This window comes from Ochlerotatus camptorhynchus, unplaced genomic scaffold (assembly GCF_037179485.1).
Source record: "Ochlerotatus camptorhynchus isolate MF236.1 unplaced genomic scaffold, CSIRO-AGI_Acam_v1.1 ptg000213l, whole genome shotgun sequence".
NCBI classification, from domain to species: Eukaryota; Metazoa; Arthropoda; class Insecta; order Diptera; family Culicidae; genus Ochlerotatus; species Ochlerotatus camptorhynchus.
In genome coordinates, this window is record NW_027040703.1 from 5,639,520 (window position 1) to 5,663,660 (window position 24,141).

General features: G+C 39.8%; 1 protein-coding gene across 2 annotated transcripts in view; it reads right to left on the reverse strand.

The window, feature by feature from the left end:
• Ptp61F (Protein tyrosine phosphatase 61F) overlaps positions 1-24,141 on the reverse strand; it is a 64,939-nt gene that overhangs the window by 37,238 nt on the left and 3,560 nt on the right. For both annotated transcript variants that reach the window (XM_065224668.1, XM_065224666.1), the window contains exon 2: positions 3,883-4,056. In XM_065224668.1, coding sequence (XP_065080740.1) covers positions 3,883-4,056 — 174 coding nt within the window. The remainder of the gene's footprint in view (positions 1-3,882; positions 4,057-24,141) is intronic.

Sequence of the window (24,141 nt, forward strand, 5' to 3'; positions counted from 1 at the left end):
CGAAAACGGGGAATCTATTTCGTTATTACCCGACGGACGATCACGAACGTTGGTTTGAACCGACACCGAATCCGGGCAAACTTTCCGCGCGAAGCTGAATATCCAACTGTCCGAGTACTCCTTGTCTTCGTTAATCGGTGATGACGCGTTTCGCATTCTCCTGCCGACATTCCAGAGTGTTCTCATGGAAGTCTCTCGCGACAAACCATCGACGAACCGACGCCAGTAACCGCGTTTTTTTGCTTTAATTAAGTCCTTAAAAGTTTTCTCGAGGTCGGTGTACCGCTCGAAATCCCCGACCTTGCCGTGTTTGCGGAACCGTTTAAACGCGGCGGACTTCTCGCTGTTCGCGTCGGTGCAATCCTTATCCCACCACGGGGTGGGAGGTCGCTTGCGGACGGAAATACCCGGAACACGTTTCGTCTGTGCTCGCAGCGCAGAATCGATGATTAGACGCGCGAGAAAGGAGTACTCGTCCAGCGGAGGAAGTACGTCAACCGATTGGCTGGCATCAAGAACCGCGGTCGCGAATTTTCGCCAGTCAATGTTTTTTGTAAGATCGTACGCGATGTCGACCGAACGAGTAGAAGATGAACCATTGGTAATAGAAATTTTGATTGGCAAATGGTCACTACCGTAGGGATCTTGAATTACTTTCCACGAGCAATCCAACGATAGTGAACTCGAACAAAGTGAGAGGTCTAATCTGCTTATTTTTGCTGGAGGTTTGGCTACTCGTGTTGCTTCCCCGGTGTTCAGAATTGTCATTTTGAAGAAGTCGCACATGTCGTATATCAAGGTTGAGCGGTTGTCGTCGTACAGTTCCCCCCAGCCTGTACCGTGAGAGTTAAAATCTCCCAAGATCAACCGTGGCTCCGGCATAGCCGTGCAGATATCCGAGAAACTTTGACGAGAAATCGCAGTTCGCGGTGGAAGATATACTGAGGCAATACTGAGGCATTTACCTCGAATATTAACCTGACATGCAACAACTTCAATGCCTGTCACCGAAGGCAGATCGATTCTGTAGAAGGAATGGAGCTTGTTGATCCCCAGAAGCACCCCTCCATACGAATCTGCGCGGTCAAGGCGAATAATGTTGAAATCGTGGAAAGCAAGATCGTTGTCTGAAGAGAGCCATGTTTCACAAAGGGCAAATGCATCAGAAAGTGAGTTGTTAACTAAAAATTTAAATGTGTCAAGTTTTGGCATAAGACTTCTACAGTTCCACTGAAGAACAGAGATCATATCCCCGACCTCATTCGGAGAATTATCCATCGAAAGATATGATCGATGCAAGGAAGGACCACCTAGAAGCTAGTTGCTTCAAAAGAGTTTTCACCATTGGCAGCACTAAATTAATAATGCTCCTCGTTGAGTCAGAGACATTGAATATACTGAAGAAGCTATCCACAATACCAGAAAACGTGAACATGGGGGCATGTTCTTGCTGATTATTCAGCTGCTTTTCTGGCCGAAAAACTGGGACATCTGGGGTTTTAGATGATCCAGGAAGTGACGGAAAGTTCTTGTCATAATTGCAAGGTTTAAAACCCGGTGGAATGGGTTTCGGTGTATTTCCGTTACCTCTTGAATTTTCCAAGGTGGAAGGGTGGTCCGTACGAGTGGCCTTACGAGGCTTTTCGGTGGTGTGTTGTTTTGCTCGTTTTCTCGTATTGCCTTTAAAGACAAACGGACTACCCTCACCGCCCTCTGAGTCAGAGTCTAGATCATCAACTGGCAAAATGGAGAACGTGTTACTGTTTTTTGGTGTGGTCTGAGAAGATGAAGCGGTATGCTTCAAGAGTTCTGCTAGTGTTCTCTTGGAGCGAGCTTGCAGAGACCGCTTAAGTTTTTCTCCCTGCTGTTTATACCTCGGGCAGTTAGTCAGGGTATGCAGGCTCTCCTTGCAGCACACGCATTTTGGTGGAGCACCGCAAGGGCCCTCTTGATGTTGCTCGCCACACTGATCGCAGCGTGGTTTGTTCGAGCAGTAGTCCGATGTATGACCAAGTTGTTTACATTTCGAGCAGTTCATTACCCGAGGTACAAACAGGCGTACAGGCAGCCGAACCTTGCCAATAGCGACGTAGTGAGGTAACGCTGAACCCGAAAACGTCACACGAAACGAGTTTGACAAGGAATAAGTTTTTTTGGAGCCTACTACGGATACTGACTGCATTTGAAGGCAGTCCAATATCTTCACCTTCGGCAGAGCACGGTTTTTAAAGATTCCGAAGGAATCGGGACCCAAGAAATCATCACTAGTCAAGCTCGCTTCGGTGACCACTCCTTCAATTTCTACCTCACTACTGGGTATGTAGACTCGGTATTCCAATGAAAAAAGCTCGCACGCAACAATTTGGTTAGCCTGCTTCCGGTCATCAACGGTAACGCGCAGTTTTATTGGTGTTACCTTGAAAATATCGGTAACGGCCGAAAAATGTGTTGTTAGATCCTTAGAGATCCTCGGAATGTTCAAAGGTTTTTGTTTGGGCCGGAAAAAAAACAACCCATGGGCCTTTCGAGGCTTCTGGGTAAGCCTTTAGGCGGGGGAGCGCAGAGGTTTTTGGGGGCAATGGTGTGGGGGGTGCAGGTGGACGAGGAGGAGATGGTGGGGGAGAGGGTTGTGGGCGATACCTTTTCTTGGGATATGCTCCAGTATTTTTGCTGGAGAGCGAGTCAACTGGAACGTCAAGGGTTTCCATTTCCACAACTTCCTCGAGACTTTCGTGTGAGGTGGAATTAAGAGTTTCGTCGTCTGAGATGGAAAGCGACCATCCCCCGCCTTTATCATTTTCATCCATTGCGGTTAAATATCGCCGCAATGGTGTTTTTTGTAAAAAATTTTTACAAATAATTGCAGTAATTTCAAATAATATCAAAAAAAAAATATATATATATATAGTTTCACTCTACTAACGAGTAATACATGCAAAGAAAAAAAATCAAAAAAAAAATAAATAAAAAAAAAATAATGATTATATACTATTTACAGAGTTTTGGATCACCCTAAGTAATACAAAAATAATAATAAAAAAAAATCAAGAAAAAAAAATCAAGCGAAAAAAAAAATTGGATTTTTGGATCACCCTAATTAAACACCAATCTAATATTGGACTGGCGAGAACAATACAAACGACACGATTTATACCTAACGCACTGAGGCGGCAGCAGACTGGAGAGATATAATTGTTTGATCCAACTGCTGCAGAGTCAATAACCTCGATGCTGGTGTGCCTCGGTCGACTCGGTAGGCAATATGACGCTCTTTCGTTGTTGCTATCGGTGGGGTGATGTACCGATAGTGGTGATGATTTTGCTGATGATGTTGCGATGATGCTGGGTTAAAGCTGGACCGTAATGAAAGCACTCGGCATATCATTAACGGCTTCCTCACTCGCGCACTAGTCGTCTAAACACTATGCCAATTAACTTTGGCGAGAAAAAACCCTCGCGTGGGGAAAAACTCAAAACTAAATGACAGTGTCGTACAACGAGACCGATGCGACTTGATCGGCTCAGCGTGCGAGACGGAATGAGACTACAGAGTTATAACATGTTATAGCGCTATCTTGATGGTAGTTTCTGTGTTGCAATTATTTGACAACCGTTATAACATGTTATAACTGTCCAGTCTGTACAGCGTTTTATAGAAAGCTTTCAATCGCCAACTGTGCGCAAAAAACACTTAATTGAGGCCAGTTGTATTGTTTCAGCTGAGACAAAGTAACCCAGAAGAATAGAAAAAAATCTCACCCTATCAAGCCCAGAAATGATTTTTTTTGTGCATTACACATTGTACTTTAAAATCACCTATTGGGAGACCTATACACTCGTAATGGTACATAGCAGCTTAGCCATTAAATCTTCCCTACCTACCTTAACCAGATTGGCATTGATGTAGTCAGTCTCGCCTCGCTTCAGCACGATCCGGGAGTGGTCGTAGGGGGACACATCCCGATATCGGTTCAGTCGTCTGTTGTCCAGCTTTTTCGACTCATTGGTTGAGAAATCCTTCTGTCGGGCTTCCTGTTCGCTCTTCTCCCGGATTTCCTGAAAATAAGAAACAAGCAATTATAGGAACAGTTGAAAACAAGGTCAGAAAACGAAATCCATAGCGCTGGAAATCGAAGTGGAACGGATATGACTTGTAGCAGCACCCAACCGAACCGATCGAAATTGAACCGACCCGTTCGTTGCCGTTTGGTAGATGATGGTGTTGGGAGTGAGAGGAGAGCAAGGAAAAAAAGGCGCAAATAAATATATTTGTGGCGGTATATTTAGAATGGGAAAAACAATCGAATAAAGCCGATCGCCGACCGAAAGTTTTACAAATGGCAAGTGTCAATTCCATCAAATTTAAATAGTAGTTATTCCGTTAGATTGTAGCATCGACCCACACTGACCCAGACAGCAGCGTTTCGTTTTGTTTGCTAGATCAATGTTTTCGTTATTGTTTCGAACGGTATCATGAGTAAAGCTTCGTCACGGCGGAATGCAATCGACGTGAATGACAAAGTTTAGACAGAATGGTGGAAAACGCGGGGAGGACAAGTGAGAGCAGGCTCTTCGCAGGTTGTCTGTTTAATGCATTCTATTTCTATTATACTAGGTGGTAGATGCTGCTATTGGCATACATGGAACTCAGTATGGCGACGTAGTTAGTGTTTGGTACACTGGAGTCGGTTGTTTCGTGGGGGATATGTAGCGCGCAAAAACCGACCAACCAAGTTCACATGCTAAAACATTTTTAAATGTGTGGATTATGTTATGCATTTTATTTTAAATCTGGATTTACACCGAAAAGTACGTCAATTGATTACTTTTGCCCCGAAACCGGATAACGTGATTGGAATTAAGTCGTTAAGATGTACCATTTGCGAGAAATTCGTTAAAAACGTACCGCGTAAAAACCGACTCCAGTGTACTTAGGTTTTGCATTACTTTTGTGCCAGTCAGTGTTCTCATTGGCATGCTCAATTGTAGATACAACACAACACATGCTTCTTTCTTTGTTGGCAACTTCAACGGCAGCAGCGGTGTCTCGTCTCGTCGTCTAGCTGGAGAGCTTTCACAAAATTGCACTTTCACAGAGGGACCGCGCTTCCAAGGACATTTACGCCGTAAGTGCGCCATACTATGCCTGGATCCATAAGCTGAATATGGCATGGCATTCTGTACAAATAGCTTCAAATTCATCATGATTTGTTGTAAGGAATTAAAGGCGACACAATGGTGCCGTAAATGGTACTCAATAAATTGTCCATCACCGAGAAATGGGACCCTATCAAAAAGCGGAATCTCAAAAGGCCTAGACGACCAAACTTAAAATCGTCTTACGGATTGAAACATTGCCGATAAGAATTTGGGACTTAAATAAATGTTAGAACGTTTTACGTTGAAAATGTTTTAGGAACTACACAGTTCAAAAAAGAGCGTCACATCTCATCTAAGCTTACATTATTATTAAAAAATTTCATTTTGAAATTCCCGGTCCCGATTTTTCCGGTTCAAATCTTAAAAATTCCCCGATTTAAACGAAAGTATTCAATGATTATTTGTTTTAAGGTAACCAAGTGGAAATTTGCAATAATATTTGTGGGTAAATTATTTTCAATTGCAATACTACAGGAAACCTATTTCAAAACTGAAAGTATAATTCAACTAAAAGGCTAGTTTGATAATTTTGTTTTTGCCCCTATAGGATTGCAATGATCGGGGTTGGTTTTTGAAAATTTTCAAGGGACTATGCCGGACGACTAATCTATGGTGACCGCATAAACGTCGGGCTATCGAAATCACCTCGGAAAAACTCAAAAACTCAAAACTCATGTATGAGTTAAGGTGCCTATGAGTTTTGCCGATGTTTCTGGAAGGAGATTCCTTACTGTCCCGTAGATGAGTATAGAGCTTTGGACGTCTAAACGGCGCACACTAATGCACCATTTAAACTGAAGGAGTGTGAGCAAGAGAGAAACAGATTAGTGGGAAAACAAACCAACCGTTCATTCCTGTGTGCTGGATAGAGAAAGACGATCAAACGATCCACCCAATCCGTTTTTGATCCTTCATACAGCGACATGACCATCAGAGGTTATTAAGCTTGACCAAGACAAACAGAGAAAAGAGCCCACTGCTATCGGACTTAGTTTCCGTGCTACACCTGGTGGTAGACCACCATCATGCTATCATATGCATATGGTCAAGTTCGTTATCTAAAATTTGTTATCTATGAGTTTTGCCTTGCAAAACTTAACAGCGCAAAAATCACGGATTAATTTTCAAGTTCAAAAATGTATTGCTTTATATGTTGACGCTATTCATTGATATAATTATTGTTTTTGCAACAGCGGATCGAAAACAAACACAAAATTCATAAGCATGCTATGAATTGACGTTTAAGTGATTTCTATGAGTTTTAAGCTGGAATGATTTTTGGCGTTGTGAGTGTGAGTGCGTGAATATGCATAAGAATTTCAAGTATGAGTTTTGCTTGCCATATTCTCACGTGAGTTTATTCTCTCAGAGAGGCTCAATGGATGAGATTTGATAATGATTTTCCGAACACTGGTCAATGTCATCGTCTTTGTCGATGTCTTTACGTTTGTCATTGTCATTGTTATGAGTGTTTTCTCAATGTGTATTTTTTGTCAATGTCAGTATTGTTAGAAGTTATCACTATTATACTTCTTCCTATATCCAACAATATTAAACATAAAAAAGTTTTGTACAAGTACATACCATAACTTGCTATCCACGTTTGTCTACGTCACTAATACTAAATTTCAATTTCCAATGTTATGACAAAAAGTTACTCAAAATAACAGCCCAGCGTTTAAACAATTACTAACAAATATTACCTAAATCGTTTCCAACCAGAGCCGAATATCTGATTTCTGGTGATTTATCTATTTTTTATCATAATTACAGCAAAGCAAAAGAAAATTGAAAATATTTACTACAGACAAAACGCGACTACAAATAACTCCAAAAGATATTCTCACAAATATATTTGACGTACTAATTCTTCATTATATGCTATTTCTCGCTAGCTTTCTATAACATCCATGGACAGCTTTGAAACATCTAATTAATCTTGGAAATCTATCAGATTTTTATTAGTAAAAATAAAAATCAACTGAAAGCTTATCAATGAAAACAATGGCGACAATGGCTGATTAATTTACGTAAAAACAAGTAATTAATATTAAATCTCTTGTAACGCACGCAATTGACTGTAACAAAAAAAAAGTATATTTTAATAATAAATAATTAAATAAATAAATACCTAATAAAATTATAAAAAAAAAATAAAAGAAAAATTACTAAAACCATTACGGTATTGATGAGAAGTTTCTAATAAGCCCTCCCAGTTCCTCTGTTTCCGGAACAGTATGTCTGCAAGAAGCAACCCGTTTCATCGAGGAAGTTCTATTAACAATCAAGAATTTTAATCGTTTTTTTTTATTATTATTTTTTTAGGATGTACCCAGTGGAACAAAGTTCCTTTGAAGGGATCCTCAACTCATAAACAATTCAAATAATTAATATATACAATTTAATATCTTAAGCTTAGCGTAAAGAGTGTAAATTTTATAATTATAAATCGATAGTTGACACGAATTTATATCAAGAACTCGTTGATTTTGGATTTGTAGTATCGCTTTAAACTGGTTTTGAAAAATTGTCGGTTGTTTAAGTTTTTCTAACATTCCGGAAGTGCATTGTACACAGATGGACCATAAAAAGAAATTCGTATTTGACCGAGGCATGTGAATGCTCTCGAGCGTATTAGGTTATTCGCATACCGAGTGTTATGATCATGATTTGTGATCGGTAAAATGAGGTTACGATGCATGTTGGGATTTTTTAGCGAATCATATATAAACAAACAAGACTGTAACTTGCACAAACCGCGTAACTGGAGAATACTGTGCGAATTATTTGCGTAGAGTTGAATAGTGGAAAACAATTGTGGAAGGTGATAGATGATTTTTATGCACCTATTTTGCAATACTTGCAATTTTTTAGTTTAGCCTTGCAAGCATGTCCCCAAACGATGATTAAGTACTGCAGATGAGAATGAATACAGCCATGATAAAAAGTTAGAAGTGCGTTCCTAGGCACAAATTTACTAACACGATACATTAGGCCACATAGAGATGATACTTTGCGTTGTACATGTTCTATATGATCCCCCCAAGAAGAAAGTAGGATCTAATACCAAGCCCAAATATTTAAAACTTGATACTTTCTCTATTACGTTAGACCTAATTGACGGACTGTTGTGACATTAGGTTTACTGAAGTATTATGAAGGTGATGATCAGTTTAAAGAGAGAGAGAAGGATTAGTAATTTCCATTTAATTCCACCACCTTATTTGTTTATCCTTGACAGATACGCGTATTTCTTCTACAATGTCAGTGTCTTGACAGTGTCTTGTGCTAATACTCGACTGAACAAAACATCGCAACTCACCGAATATATATATATATATTAACTTAGGTAAATTTTCACTTAGAAGCTAGGTGAACTTAAATCCAATCTCCTGTCCTAGGTAGTAACTTAAAAAGCCATGTATGTCCGTTTTGATCCCTGTTGAGTAAAGTTGAATTCCGTTGTTTGTTGAGCTCGAGGCTCTCTGCAACATCCAATTTGCATGGTGTAGATACGGTTCGTAAAATTGTGATGTCCTAGTCGATAGTTGGTGGTCCTCTGTGAAGATGTGTTCTGCAACCTTTGATTTTTTAATTGGGTATCAAGCTGGAGCTGCGTGACAGCTTAGTTTTCAAGACTTGACCCATTTGAATAAATTTTGCTTTTATCTCTGACAATACAGCAGAAGGACTAGCCTATGTTGGCAGCTTTAACACTGGGTTCAGTGTGTATTGTTTCAAGATAGTAATGGAAAAAATGCTGTAACGTGTGCGCGTAGATAAAATCACGTAGTAAACCGATTGAATAAGTAAATCCGTTTCGAACGAAATAGGGGAAATGTTGGCTTCGGCAATACCTTAACCTATTATCGTCAGGGGGTAAACAAAGTCCTAGAGCACTCAAATTTGCCCAATAGTTGCTCTGAAACACAATGTATCCACATGCCAAAATTGAGCTCTCAAGGACGTTGTTTACCCCCTGACGATAATAGGATAAGGTATTGCCGAAGCCAACTTTTCCCCTATCTAAATTATGTAAGTTACTAAAACCGCGCGAATTCCAAAAGCCGTGCGAGACAACCGAAGCGAGAAAAAAGGCTTATTATAATTTAAAGAGAGCCACCACAATAAATGTGATAGCCTATGTTGGAAAGTTGATTAATTTTGGTTTCCTCCTTAGATATTCTACTTATTTACTACTGAGCTATGTATCAAATTGGTTAATTTAAAGAACGTATCAATTATTTCAAGATTTCGCGCCCGTACCGAACAAATTCTATACTACATAAGCTCAAAAGCGTTTGTCAAGCTCTACCGAATCGCGTATCACTTCTGCGTAAGTTCCGTAGACGTAGGCGCGTTGATTCCGACAGCAGCGAAAAGTTAAACATGCATCAATACCACATGAAGAAAGATAAATTTTACAGTCACGTAGGGTTTAGTTCATAGATTAACATTGACTGCTGTTTACAAATTTAAGTACTTGAACACTAAGAAATAAGTTAACTAAAATGCTTTAACCGAATATATCAGAAATCTCTATTGAAATCGCGTATTGATAGAATAATCGAGTACAACAAACTCAGGATAAAACAATACCTACAAAAGATTAAAAGTTATTAATTCTCGCGTCACTTTTCAAATAGACCAATGTAACATATCCACCATTTTGAGAAAACCGAAGTTGAAGTTCGACAGATTATTATTTTAACTGTTTAAAAACAATACATTTTGCAATACTATTTTTAATGGAGTCAGTGTATAATAACGTTGAAAATTCAAAAGAAACGGTAAAATCACAATTTTACTTTGAATTTCATGCTACAACATAGAAAAAAACACATAGGACGTTTTGACAAGTCGAGTTGTACATCGGACATGTTACATTGGACGATTTTTCTCAATGACATAATCAATGAGTGTTACATTGGACGTTTTGTCTACATGATACTAGATTCCCTTTCACAGATTTCAGAGTATAGTACCTAACTTTAGATTGGCCCCGCCTTTGGAAAATGAGCACCAATCATGTTAGGCAGTCCGAATGACCGAAGTAACAATCATGTACCCATCATTTCAAACTGTACATTGGACAATTTTTGATCAATGATTATCTTAAATAAATTAAAGTAAATTTGGATGGATGTTTTTGTATCACATTCAATTATAGAAGAGCAATAGTTTGTATCGCTTAACTCGATTTGTTTACATTTGTTACATTGGTCTATTTGAAAAGTGACGCGAGAATTGTCACATACCTCTAATTTTACTTATTTCCTAAACTATTCCTCTCCTTGTTAATCTGCTTAATGCTATTGGTCTGCTTGCGTTTTCTCATTGAAGTTCAAGACTAAGTAGGAAGATTTATTCTACAACTTTAAAGGTCAGTAGCCCCCCCCCCCCCCCATCCTAATTCTTTTGTTAATCTACCTAATGTTATTAGACTTTCTGAATTTTCTTCTTTAAGTCATCAACTATGAAATCTCATTAGTCTAATTTAATAAATTATTAAAAGCTCTAATTCACCTAATCAATCATAACCTATGCTTTATAAGGTACCTGCACTTGTGCTTGTAATCTAAAATTAAACGTGTTTCAAGTACTTTTGATTTTGACCTATATTTATTATATCTTAGTTCGACCCAGGTGACACCTTCAAGTGACTAAAATGCTTCACTTTATAGTTAGTTTCCAAGCTAATTTTAAATTTTATATTGTATAGGGTAAATGTTCCAATTACGCTCTCACGTTTCCACTATGTCGCACCACAAAAATACATATGGGTATGTCACAATAGAAGCACGCCACAGTGGAAATCCCGAGCCATAGTTCAAACACTTATCCCAAATCAAAATGAAGCACATATAAGATTAGGTACAATACCATGTACAAAAATGATGTTTAACATTGTTTCCTGAGTAATACCACTCAGGAGTAAAACAACAATGAAAGCTTGTCACGCAAGTAGAAGCACTGTTGAGCACTTTCTGAAATATTTCAATAGTATAATTCCCTTGCAAACCCAAATAAATATATCTGCGTAAAAAAATAAGAGTGATTTGCGGCAAAACCCGCCAGTATCGCACCCAACGTCAGTGCCTATACGTAAGCGTACTACAACGCGGCTCTCAAACAAAGGAGTATCAAGTGTGATACTATCACTGCTGGACTAGATCTTTGGTTCTCTCATGCAGTGGTTCATCAGAGAGGGGAAGTTTAGTAATCCCCATTGCCTGCCCATGGCGCCATTCTATCGCGGCATGAGCCAGCAACGCCGGCCATAAACCTACCGTCTCCAACACTCCACTATAAAGCATGAAATTAAGCCCGCCCACCAGCAGCAAGGTGCAAAAACTAGCCAAAGAGAGGGAATCATGTCGATTGGTTGTATCGTTATCGAGAAATCGTTAAAAACGTAACGTGTAAATTGCTACTCCGTTATTGCCAGATCAGCGGTAATTACACAGAGAACCAATAGATGATGCTTGTGTAAAAACTGATGATCTCATACTGTACAATAGGCAACACCAGGCATGGAAAATCATTTGCATTCATTTCATACATTCATTTACATTCATTTGCCTCTAACTTTTTTATCAACAGCATTCCGCAAAACGATGTATAGAGCGTTTGTAGGTTTTGTTATTAGCTACAACTTTTGGTCATAACTCAAATCTGCATCTCTTATGCATCACGAACTAGAGCGGGCAGAACTTGTTACTGTTTTTCAGTGAATGTAAAATACATTCACTGAAAAACAGTAGTGGCTTCTGTTCGCTCTGGTTCGTCATGCATAAGAGAAACGGATTTGACTTGTTAACAAAAGTTGTAGCTAATAACAAAACCTACAAAAGCTCTTTACTTTATTTTGCGGAATGCTGTTAAAGAAAAAAGCTAGAGGTAAATGAATGTAAATGAATGCACGAAATGAATGCAAATGATTTTCCATGCCTGGGCAACACACTCGTGTTGTACGAAGCGAGAAATCCTCTCTTCCTCTACGAGGAATAACTGAGATGTTGGATAGAAGGGTTGGACATGGTTCATTTTGGTAAACGATAAGCAAAACTGATCTCCTAACGATCCTGTAACGCGAAAGAGCTTGGGATTTAACCCACGGTCTTCTACTCAGTAAGCAAAAACGTTTGCCCCTAGGCAAACGAGCTCCATAACTTACAACACACCACGTGTGATCGAGTTGTTGTTACTACCGTGTATGCATATTAATAAAAAATAACGATTAACGAAGCTTTAATGTGGAGGGGCCTGAGATTAAACTCTAATATTCTACTCAGTAAGCAAAAGCGGTCGCTCAAAAGCCACCGAGCCCCTCATATCACATCAATCCAACTATGATCGAGTTGTTGTTCTAACCATACAAAAACGGCACCGACAAGTTTCGCAAAACACACGCTTAGCAAGCGATGTGACTATAAATTTCTTTAATATGAAAGGCCCTGGACCCACGTTTTTCCGCTCAGTGAGCAAAAAAAGAGCTGCCTGAGGCAGCCGAGTCCCACTTGTGATCAAGTTGATGCTATAATCATTCAAACCCGACAAAACACCACCTCGGCCCAACTAACGAATTTGATAGTGATAGCGTTTTTTCGTTTCTCGCATGCAGTTGACATGTTAATGTTACGCGAAGTTTTGCAGCCACACTTCAAGGTAAAACGAAGCTTATGTTGCTTCTCGAAAGATCGCATCCTGCGCCGCGCGAGTTTAACATTTTGTGAAATGGATCCAGAACAAGATCCATAAACGAAAATTCCCGGTAGTGCCAGACTGTGTTGTGCGTGCACATTTTGAATCAATTGATATGAAAGTGAAACAAAATGTTGTCCATCGGAAGTTCCAATCGATTAGCCTGAATGCCATGATATTCAATCTAAGCTGATCAATTCATTCATTTCATATCATTTGAAAAACATACAGAAGTTTGTCTCATAATTATGAAGTTATTTCCGAGAAAAAAATAACGGTTGACTTTTCACTCAGATTTCAATACCTCATACCTGTTTCCTTCCTAAAATAACAGTAAAAACTGGTTCGATTTTGACAGTTTAAATAGGTTCGAAAATCATTACGCCTTCGCCAGACCTCGGTTGAGAATTATGAGAGATGAGTGGAAAAAAAATTCTATTCTGGCAGAAGTTTTGTTTTTGTTTTCTTCTATAATTTCAAATGAAACTCAAATGCTGGAAGACTTTATGTTTGATTGTCAAATCCAATTTTCCATGAGATTTTTTTTTTAACATCCAATTGCGTTTTAATTGGGTCATGGCCCAACCAGCGCACAGTGGGAACACAAAGTACATAAAATGCGAATAAATTCAATATCTCAGCTCGAAGTAAAACCAAATTAGCACAAAAGGCTTTTTCTTAAGTAAAATTTTCTGGAGAATCGAGAATCGAGAATCGAAGAAGGCCGATTTAACGCCGCTTTCCCCTATTTTATTGAATTATTCATGGATATCTTGGCTCGGAGGGATGTACACACCTGGACCCTACCTATCGACCCATCAACCAGTGATGGATCGCTCTTTTGGGACTTTTTTCATAAGGGGTGTCTGGGGGATAGAGATAGAGATGAACTAGCCAACGGCTAAAAATCTCTCTAATAAAGTTATAAAAAAAAAGTCTGGGGTAATATGCACTGGTGGGACACGATGCACCTTGTTCATTTTTACATGAAATTTACAATTTACGACCTTTTAAATTCACGCATGCTATGGTCACTCTATTGTTTTGACAGCTCAACGAAAAGTGAAAACGTAAATAAAAGCAAAAAACGATTTTCTTCCGTTGAGGTGTAATTTTTCGCTCCGGTTGGTTAAGGTTTTTAAGCAATAAAAATTGTATTGAATATCGGATGATGTCAAAGTCTAGCGAATAAAGGGACACGTTAACTATTGGTGATACGTTATCGGTGAGTTTTTTTGCGTTTATACTATTTCTTGATAAAAATATAATTATGCTTTCATGAGGCAAAATGCACTCCAAGGCTCGGGGCAAAATGATCATTTGGTAAACAAGGTTTGTTTACGTTTTAATGTTTTCCTCAGCGATGGTGCGAAACTACGTCCGGAAGTCAAATCGACGGTCATGGACCAGTGACCAACTGCGACTGGCCCTTGAGGCTGTAAAAAACGGAGTATCGAAGAATTATGCTGCTCGAGACGGCATTCCGAAGAAAACGCTCCTCCGCTACCTTTCAAAAAACAGCAAATCCTCTTCCCTTCCAAGTTTGGGAAGTTTCGCATCAGTGTTTACTGAAGAGCAAGAGCAGCAATTGGTGAATCACATTGTTAACATGAGTGAGTGCTTCTATGGGATGACTCCGAGGGATGTAAGGAGTCTGGAATTTGAATTGGCCGACATTTATCAAATCCCACACCCATTCAATCGATCGGAGAGACTTGCTGGATATGACTGGCTGAAGTGTTTCCTTAAACGTCATCCGAACCTCACATTACGTTCGGCGGAAAACACATCGCTGGCAAGAGCCACAGGTTTCAACCGTTCCAGTGTACGCAAATATTTCGATCTTCTTGGAGCAATTTTGGAAGAGCACCAGTATCCTCCTTACAGAATTTGGAACATGGACGAAACTGGATTCTCCGCGGATTGTTAAATTGTTAGCCATACCTCTGCTTGTGACTATTTATGTTTATTGATGTTTCCACAGCTTCAGAAAAAAGGGCAACATCAGGTAGGTGGCATTTCATCCAGCGAAAGAGACGTAAATACTACATTCGTCATGGCCATGTCAGCATCGGAAGAATATTTACCGCCAATGTTCATATTTGCGAGGCAATGAATGAACAATGCTCTAAAGTTTGGTGCTCCCGAAGGGTCGATATTTGCGTGCAATCCTAGTGGTTGGAGTTCGATAACCACCTGTTCGGAACGGTTAGACCATTTTTTGTCATATAAAGGGCGAACACGAAATTATTGCGACACCGAAAATGTCATGCCAATTTTCTTATAATGTTTAGAATCAAACCAAAATTTTAGGGTAGTTTTATACATATATTTACTTCAAAAATCAAAAGAAAAGTTAATCGATGGAGCCTTGAGTGTAAAATTGAACGCATTTTCGCTTGATGCCCTCCATCAAAGTCTTTACAGTGTCATCCGGTACCAGTTTCTCAGTTTTTTTTTTTCATTTTCATGTCCTTCTCGTCTTTGACTGTCTTCTTGCTCTTCCGAAGTTCCCGCTTCATTATTGCCCAGTACCAGGGGGGTGCACGACGTTAGGCATACGGACGTTAGGCAGACGGACGTTAGGCATAATGTACGATAGGCATAATGGACGTTGGGCATAAAGGACGTTAGGCATAATGGACGTTAGGCATAATCTACCGGATGAATTCCAGAAGGATGATAATGGAGACCGTCTATTGATTGCTGACTTCGGTGACAATAATGAAAGAGCCTTAATTTTTGGAACTCATGAACGACGTCTTGGACAGGCAAAGTATTGGGTTACAGATGGTACGTTTGCCACAGTTCCTTGTTTGTTTCGGCAACTCGTCACTGTTCATGGAAGTATCGCTCCATCACATCAGCAGACGGTTCCGCTAGTTTTCATTCTGATGACAACAAAATCAGAATCGTTGTATTGAAAAGTATGGCAGGAAATCCTGGAAGCAGCAGGTATGTTTTTTTGTTTTTGAATGAAAAACCACAGAATTAACCATTCTTGATTTCATGAGCTGTTCTTTGGCATCATATTTTATTCAACCATGGCTGTTTTTTGTTATTGAATGAAAAATCACAGAATTCACCATTCTTTATTTCATGAGCTGTTCTTTGAGGAAAACCTTTTCTTCTTTGACTTTTGCAATATGTGTGTAAGAATATATTACAACAAATGTGTGATTTTTTTTATTTCTAGGTGCGATTGATTTCAAGATATAGTTCAAAACTAAGCTGAGTTTTCATTGTAAGATTACTTAACCACTATCGCTACTAATCATGGATCTAAGTAAATATGTAGATACGTCACTTATGATATGATAAATAATGGATTCCAAACTGTGCTTATTAAATAAACTATGTTTGTTTAACTTGTATCATTTTTTATTCAACGCTAAGCCTAATTTAAGCATTGTTTACAGGTTTACAGGTTAAGCAGGTTTCTAGAGTTGCACAGCAGCAAGGTATTTTATGCCTAACGTCCATTATGCCTAACGTATATTATGCCTAACGTCCATTATGCCTAATGACTTTATGCCTAACGTCCATTATGCCTAACGTCCGTATGCCTAACGTCCATATGCCTAACGTATTTATGCCTAATGGGGTACACTCCACTCATGCTCTACCGTCGTCTCTCTCACACAACACGAGCGGTGAAATAACATTCGAGCTAAAAGAAAATTATCAAAATAGCTATCATATGACATGTGTGATTTCGTTGTAATTCCTCAATTAGGTGTAAATCAAACCATTTCTGATCAGAAATATTATTACTAGGACATCATTGCTTGCTATTTTCAGAATTCACGCAAGCACACCATCAGCAGCTCTTATTATGATAAAAACTAAAATACATACATTCGTGACGGTCTTCGGCGACAGTGTCGTATGACAGAGCCTGTCATATGACATTTTAGTTTGGTACTGTACTATGAAAGCTTGTTTTGCAAGTGTCGGAGGCAAAGGCAGTCAATTATCACAGAAAATGTGTCGACTACCGTGACCGCTTACAAGACTGCCCAGTACTGCTCCACCGGGCGCAGCTCCGGACAGTTTGGCGGATTCATGTCCTTTGGAACAAAATGGACAGAATTGGCCTCATACCACTCCAGGACACTTTTAGAATAGTGGCATGATGCCAAATCTGGCCAAAATAGCGGAGCTTCGTCGTGCTGCTGCAAGAACGGCAAAAGGCGCTTCTCGAGGCACTCAGATTTGTAGATCTCGCCATTTACTGTGCCCTTTGTCACGAAAGGCTCACTCCTCAGTCCGCAAGAGCAGATGGCCTGCCAAATGAGATATTTGGAGGCGAACTTCGACATTTTCTTCTTCTTAAATTTGTCGTCCATTCGTCCATCACACAGCAGCCATATTTTGTCAGCATCTTCTCGTAGAGCTTCCGTGCCCGAGTTTTAACCGTCGATTGTTGCCGCTCATCGCGGTTTGGGAAGTTCTGTACCTTGTATGTATGTAGTCCAGCTCTCTTCTTTGCATTCTGGACGTAGCTCTGCGACATGCCGATCTTTTTAGCCAAATCACGGCTTGAGACGTTGGGATTTGCTTTAATCATCCGCTTCACCTTTCCCTCCGTCTTTTTGTTCTCCGGTCCCGGTTTTCTTCCAGCTCCTTTGCCGTGGTCCAACGTCAACCGCTCCTGGAACCGCTTCAACACTCTGGAGACGGTTGAATGGTGAATGTTCAACATTTTTCCCAACTGCAGGTGCGACAGGTCAGGAAATTCCAGGTGTTTGGAAAGAATTTGTTCTCTCAACTCGCGTTGGTTCACCTCCATTTTCGTTGAATCGCAAAAACACGACTTCGAGTTTGACAGCATGTACACAATACACATCAATGAGAAAGTGTGCAGAATTTCGTTGATATTTACCCAATGGTAAAAAAGTTATGCCCTGTTGAATGTGTCGCAATAATTTCGTGTTCGCCCTTTACTTGGCCAACTTCTGATTCACCAGTTCTACTAGTTCTGGATGGACATTCAACTCACACCAGGAACTTGCCGATGCTGGAAAAAGGGTTGGGGAAACTTTGTTGGAATCGTTTAGATTCCGCCACACACATCGCACAAGATTCAACCATTAGATGTCGCATTAATGGGCTTGTTTCTTGATCCGTTCGAGCACGAAAGATTCTTCTCATGATACTGAAGAGAAATTGAACGCACATTATGATACCAGTGATGTTCCAGCTGATATTGAACTAAACGTCGTTGATTCTAACGTGGACGTGTCAGCTGATACTTTTACCATTGATCACATAGATGAAAACGAATACTACGTTATTCGAAGCAATGGAAATATTATCATTGGCCCAGTCTCCAATCCATCATCATGAATTCAGATCAGGTGGAGCAAAACACGACATCTTTTGAAACGGATGTGTTCGGTGAACCTTCTATGGAGCCAACCCACCCTGAAAGTGCAGTGCTCATCGGAAACACTTACTGAATCAACAGAACTGATGGAAGAACAGGAGAACATCCCGCCTCTACCGCAGGATACCAAAACGCAAGATTGAAAGAAGAAGCTTAAGAGGAGTGGTACCAAGCGCCTGTTGACTGGTTCAGATTCTGATCCGAACCTTCGCCAAGCCAAAATCGGCCGATGGGACCAAAACGCCCGTAACAAAATGTCAAAACTGGACATTTTTCCGATTTCTCCAAGTTCAGTGGCCAAAAAGATCGAAAAACCAACGGTTAATCGACGAAAGAAAACTGCTTCGAGAAAAGAGCATGCTGTTGAACTGACATCCTCACCGCATCGCCAAAAGTTGATTAAGGCAACTGCTTTGAAGAATATAAAGAATATTCAGAAATCAGGGCGTAAGCGCGCCGGTCGCAAAGTGAAGACTCTCAAAACCAGGGCTGGAAAGCACCTCAGAGCGTTAGCAAAGCAACTTTGTGCATGCATCTCACAACACTCGACAAAGAGTGTGTGGTTCTCCCATTTACTTCGCACACTCTCTTCCAACTAATCTGTGAAAAAGCGATCCACACAATGACCGGTACACTCCGTGCAGCGCAGGGAACGAACATAATACAACAAGCGTTAATGTCTTCTTTGAGTTCTTTGCAGACTTTGCTTACCGCGACTGCATGCATAGGAAATGAAGAAGGGCACAACGAAGAATAATTTTGTCTTTTTGCTGGGTTTCCCATTTGCAAGCCTACACTGAGTGGCGCTCTTTGCGTCGGAGCCGTCGGAGCGATGGCTACACATTGAGCTTTCGTTATTTCTGGGTGTGTGTCTGTCTTCTCTTCTCCGCTGCTTTACACTTGAGCAGGGTGAAAGACTAGCAAACTTTGTGTTTGCTTCATTCTCACTTTGTTTATTCCGAAAAATCAGTACATTGTGCGCATTGAGTGATCAGATGACAGCCCTGCTCATAACTGATGAAGTGGATGATGTTCACTTGTGGAAATGCTTTTTCGGTTTCGGGAAACGGTGAAGGATGGACAAAGTGCAAGCAAACACTGTCAGGATTGGTTCCAGTCAGCATGTTCTGCAAACTTGGAAGCTTGTGGCACTTGCAAATAGGCTGACAACTACTCTGCTGAATGAATACATGTAGCCCGGCCACTATATTTTTTTTGATGTTATTTTTTTACTATTTGATGTTGCAATAAATGAATTTGATATTGAACTGTTCATGATGAAGTTGTGAAGTTCCATTTATAATTAATTTAAACTGCATAAAGAGATCTTTCGGCGATTGACATTCTTGAGGAAAATCTCGCTATTGGAATTTGGGTATTTTGCCCCAATGTTTTAGTGCATTTTGCCCCATTGTTATGGTGCATTATGCCCCTTCCATTTGGTGTATCTTCCCCCTTTGTTGTAGTGCGTTTTACACCTATATGAGTGCATTTTACCCCTTTGAGCGGTTTCTACAGGTAATTTTTATATTTTCATAGATCATGTTTTATTATTTCTTTTGAAGGATAAAAGATTGATTGACAAGCACATTTATTAGAGAGAAATGCATGTTTTAGCTTAATAGGTGCATTTTACCTCAGGAACCCTTAATTTTTAATATAAAATGCTTACGTTAAATTCAATTGAATGTTGAGTTAACCCATCTTAAAATAGATAGTTTAGTGCTATTAATATCCCTATCAAAATCCAAAATATCCGCACCGTAGAGCGCTCTCAAGTGTACGTTCAGTGAAAACACAGAGTGTGGCTCTACGGTGCGGATATTTTGGATTTTGATAGGTAGATTAATAGTACTAAACTATCTATTTTAAGATGGGCTAACTGAACATTCAATTGGATTTATCGTAAGCATTCTATATTAAAAAAGTAACGAAAAAGTCCCAAAAGAGCGATCCATCCCTGCCATCAACTTATGGACCGGGGAAAAACGGGTTTACTTCCCTTCAGGGTTCTGTTCCATTCTTGAAACGGGTCGTTGGATGTACAGTAGAGCTATCACCTTCCATCTCAAGCTTGAGCTTGAGCTTGATTGACCGCCCACGGTTGCTACTCTGTTATTGCCAGATCAGCTGTAATTACACAGAGAACCAATAGACGATGCTTGGGACTAGCAATCATCCTCAATGTGTAAAAACTGGTGATCTTAAATTAGGCAATACCAGCGCCGGCCGCGCCCGAACACAGGTCAAGAAAGGAATGGGAAGGATTGTGTTGACATGACACTCGCTTTGATGGAAGCCGAGAACACCTCTGCACTTCCACGAGGAATCACTGGGATGTTGGATAAGAGGGTTGGGTTTGCAGCAGGGTTCGTTTTGGTAAACGATAAGCTGAATTGATGTCCTAACGATCATATAACGCGAAGGAGCTTGGGACTAAACCCACGGTCTTCTGCTCAGTAAGCAAAAACGTTTGCCACTAGGCAGACGAGCACCTTTTTAATCACCGAGTTGCTGTTATTACCATGTAGTCATATTAACAAATAAAACGATTGACGAATCTTGAATGTGGATGGGCCTGAGATTAGACTCACGATGTTCTGCTCAGTAAGCAAAAACGGTTGCTCTAAGGCCACCGAGCCCCTCATATCACATAATACCGTTGCTCAAATTTTTGTATCCATTCAAACCCGGAACCAACGACAACAACGAGTTTCGCAAAATACACGATACACAAGCGATTTTACCATAAATCTCTTTGATATGTAAGGACCTGGGACCGCGTTTTTCTGCTCAGTAAGCAGGACACTGTAACCGACGATCTTTCAAATCCGAAAACTAAAAACTACGAAAAAGTACTTAGGCCTTCATTAAGTTCCACTTTCACGCGACGTTCAATGTTTCAATTTGCTCTTTACGTATTGTTCAGGCTATAAATAGGCTCTTTTCAAAAGTTACGCGAGAAATACGCACAATCGTCGCCTACCTCGCAAAACTGGTTCTAAACGACAACAAAGGCATAAGCAACGATGGATTGTTGAACTTTGCTGGCTGGTGTAGTGCTGCTGAAAAAAGATAAGTCTATTATTTTGGTTAGTGATCGTTTGGATTTGGGTCACCCCACGTTGTGTTTAGGTTAGTATAAATAAATAATACTATTTAGTCATATAAATCACCACAGCTCATTATCTTCAGCGTTATCGGTTTTCGTTTCTGGATCTTTAGTTGCCTCTGTGATATACTTACTTGCGGCATACTATTTTGGGAGTGTATATGAGCGTGTACCATGTACGGTAGCTCATCTCTCATCGTGATGGTGGGACATAGTAGACAAATTAGAGAGAAAACAAGGAGGTATTAGTATTAGTTATATGTAAACAAACAAAACAAAAGAAGAGAAGAGGAAAGAAGAGCAGACAAATAAAAAAGGGATGAAGTAGATAACAAATAAAAGAAACGTAGGCAGATTATTAGAAAAGGCATTATCCGAGACTCGGCAATCAAATGTCACTCCCGCCGAGATCTCAGCGAAACCCCCTCCCCGCCGAGACCCACACAGCCGAGCTCGGTAGAAAAAACTAAGTGTGTAGATAGATTAGTAGGAAAATAAATAAAACTACTTTATGACTCAAAGTGCAATGAATGAGCGTTAGTTTCGGGATCATTTCAGTGTTAGAGTTATGTTAGTTTTGATCCGTAATCAGCCCTGCTGACCCCTCCAACATTAGTTGCAGGCAGTGGTAGTTAGATAATGCGGCACTGTAACTACTACTATTTTAGAAGTTGAGGTTACTAGTGTATTAAATAATCTAGGTCCTATTTAGGATTATATCTGAAAAATCCAAATCTGGCCAACGCCCACCCTAAACCTAAACCTGTTCTAATCCACCTGAAATGACTAACGTATGGAAGACTTTGACTACCCAGCCATGCAATAGTCTCATTCCGTGCCTTATGGCAACTTGATGATTCTATTGCGCTCATCTTCTTGCACCACCCAGGGGAGACTTGGTCCTGTACCCAATGCTTAACTTATCTCCTTTCCACTCAGCTACTCGCAATTTTTTGTGATATAGTGGGCGGAATATTATTATATGAGACAATTCAATGCAGACGTCTTTCCAAATTTGGCAGATCGACAGGTAATCGGTGAGTTACCACGATAGTTGCTATTCAACAACTCGACAACGTCCCATCGTCAACTCCTGCTATGAGAATTTCCCATTGCAGACGCCAACGAAATGACGTCATCGAGCTATCGATCAACTACCCTGGTTATCGCCTGGTACCTTATAGCACGATGCTAGGAGGCGAACCGGAAGAATCGATGAGCTATCTCCCCCTAGTAGAGCTATCACCTTCCATCTCAAGGGCTAAAAATGTTTTCATCTATCTATCAGTAAATTTCGCCTGTAATATCTCTGGAGTGCTGCTATCGACTATGTAAAGGTCTTTTAGAGTCAGACATTCATCCAGAAAATCACAAATATTTGTCATTTGTTTGAAGAATTGTAGGCAAAAGTTTATTTCTCGATGATAAATTATAATATCTGTATCAACTTTGGGGGCTTACAACAAGAAACATTCAATAGTGAGGGGATAATTTTATTTCAAGGCATGATTGCGTTTTTCTGGAAGATGATTTTAGGATTATCAGCTGGAATTCCCTATAGTGGGACAAAAGTTCGAGTCAGCGGGGGTTAAATATTTCATTAGCGGTACGTAATCAATGGACGCTGCCTTATTCGAAGAAGGGAATATTTCTGTCTTTATTAAATATTCAATGAAGGGAATATTACTTTCCTAATTAAATATTCGATAAAGAGAAAAGCCCCTTCTATATAATATTTTTTTGAGTAAGAAAAAAAATCGCGAAATGTGACAGACCACAAAATGGTAAGCCCTTCAGTCTCCTACAATCCCTTGATTCATTAGGAAATTTTCATCTTCGTTTTATATAAATGAAAGAAGAAAATTTTATCTCTAAGGTATTCCCTTCTTTAGATCACGTGCTGTTATTTGCATATACCTCACGACGAATGAGAACGGCCCAATTTTAAGCGCAGAAAGTGCAGGAACTCAGCAATGAGTAAATTTGTGTAAATTTTACTCAGTCTAGGAGTATTACCAATAAACTGAGTGAATCCAATCTTTACTTTTCTCATATTCGGTTATTTTTCCTGGACCTGGAAAAACATGAGGCAAATTAACTCATCGCTGAGTTCCTGCACTTTGTGATTTATGAGTTAACTAAACTCAAATTTGGGTCGTTCTCATTTGCCGTGTAAATACATTTTGGGGAAATGTCATAGTCATGTCATTTTAGCTTATACTACATTACCCGAATGAAATTTCCCCGATCGCCATTCATCTAATGTTACAAGAACGAGCAGCAAACAAAAGAAGGCAGAACCTCGTTCGAGGAAGTGACATTCGGTGTAACCCATTATTGTAACCATAAATTGAGTCAGGTTATGTCTCATTCTTCCTCGTAAATTGGGTAATGGCAATGAATCACTAAAGGTTTAAACATAAATTTATTTAAACACTACTCTGAAGTTACGTTTTGTTGTCAATTTAAGATTTGCTACAAAAAAATATGTGATTTTTTATATTCCGGGAAACAGTACGCTCCGGGGAATGGTTTTCCGGGAAACGGTACATCCCGGGAAATGACGTACAATCAATGGTGTTCCTGAGCAAAATATAACGCACTTACGGTTGTTCACTTTCTAATCATACATTCCACATTCTCTTACCTTAAGGGGGTATTCCCAATCTTTTGCCTTTTTTCGGCCTGTTTTTCAATTATTTTTTTTTCAAGGAAAATGAATAGTAATGCGCCTAACTCTTTGGGATTCTTGTTTATTGAACATTAAAGTTTACAA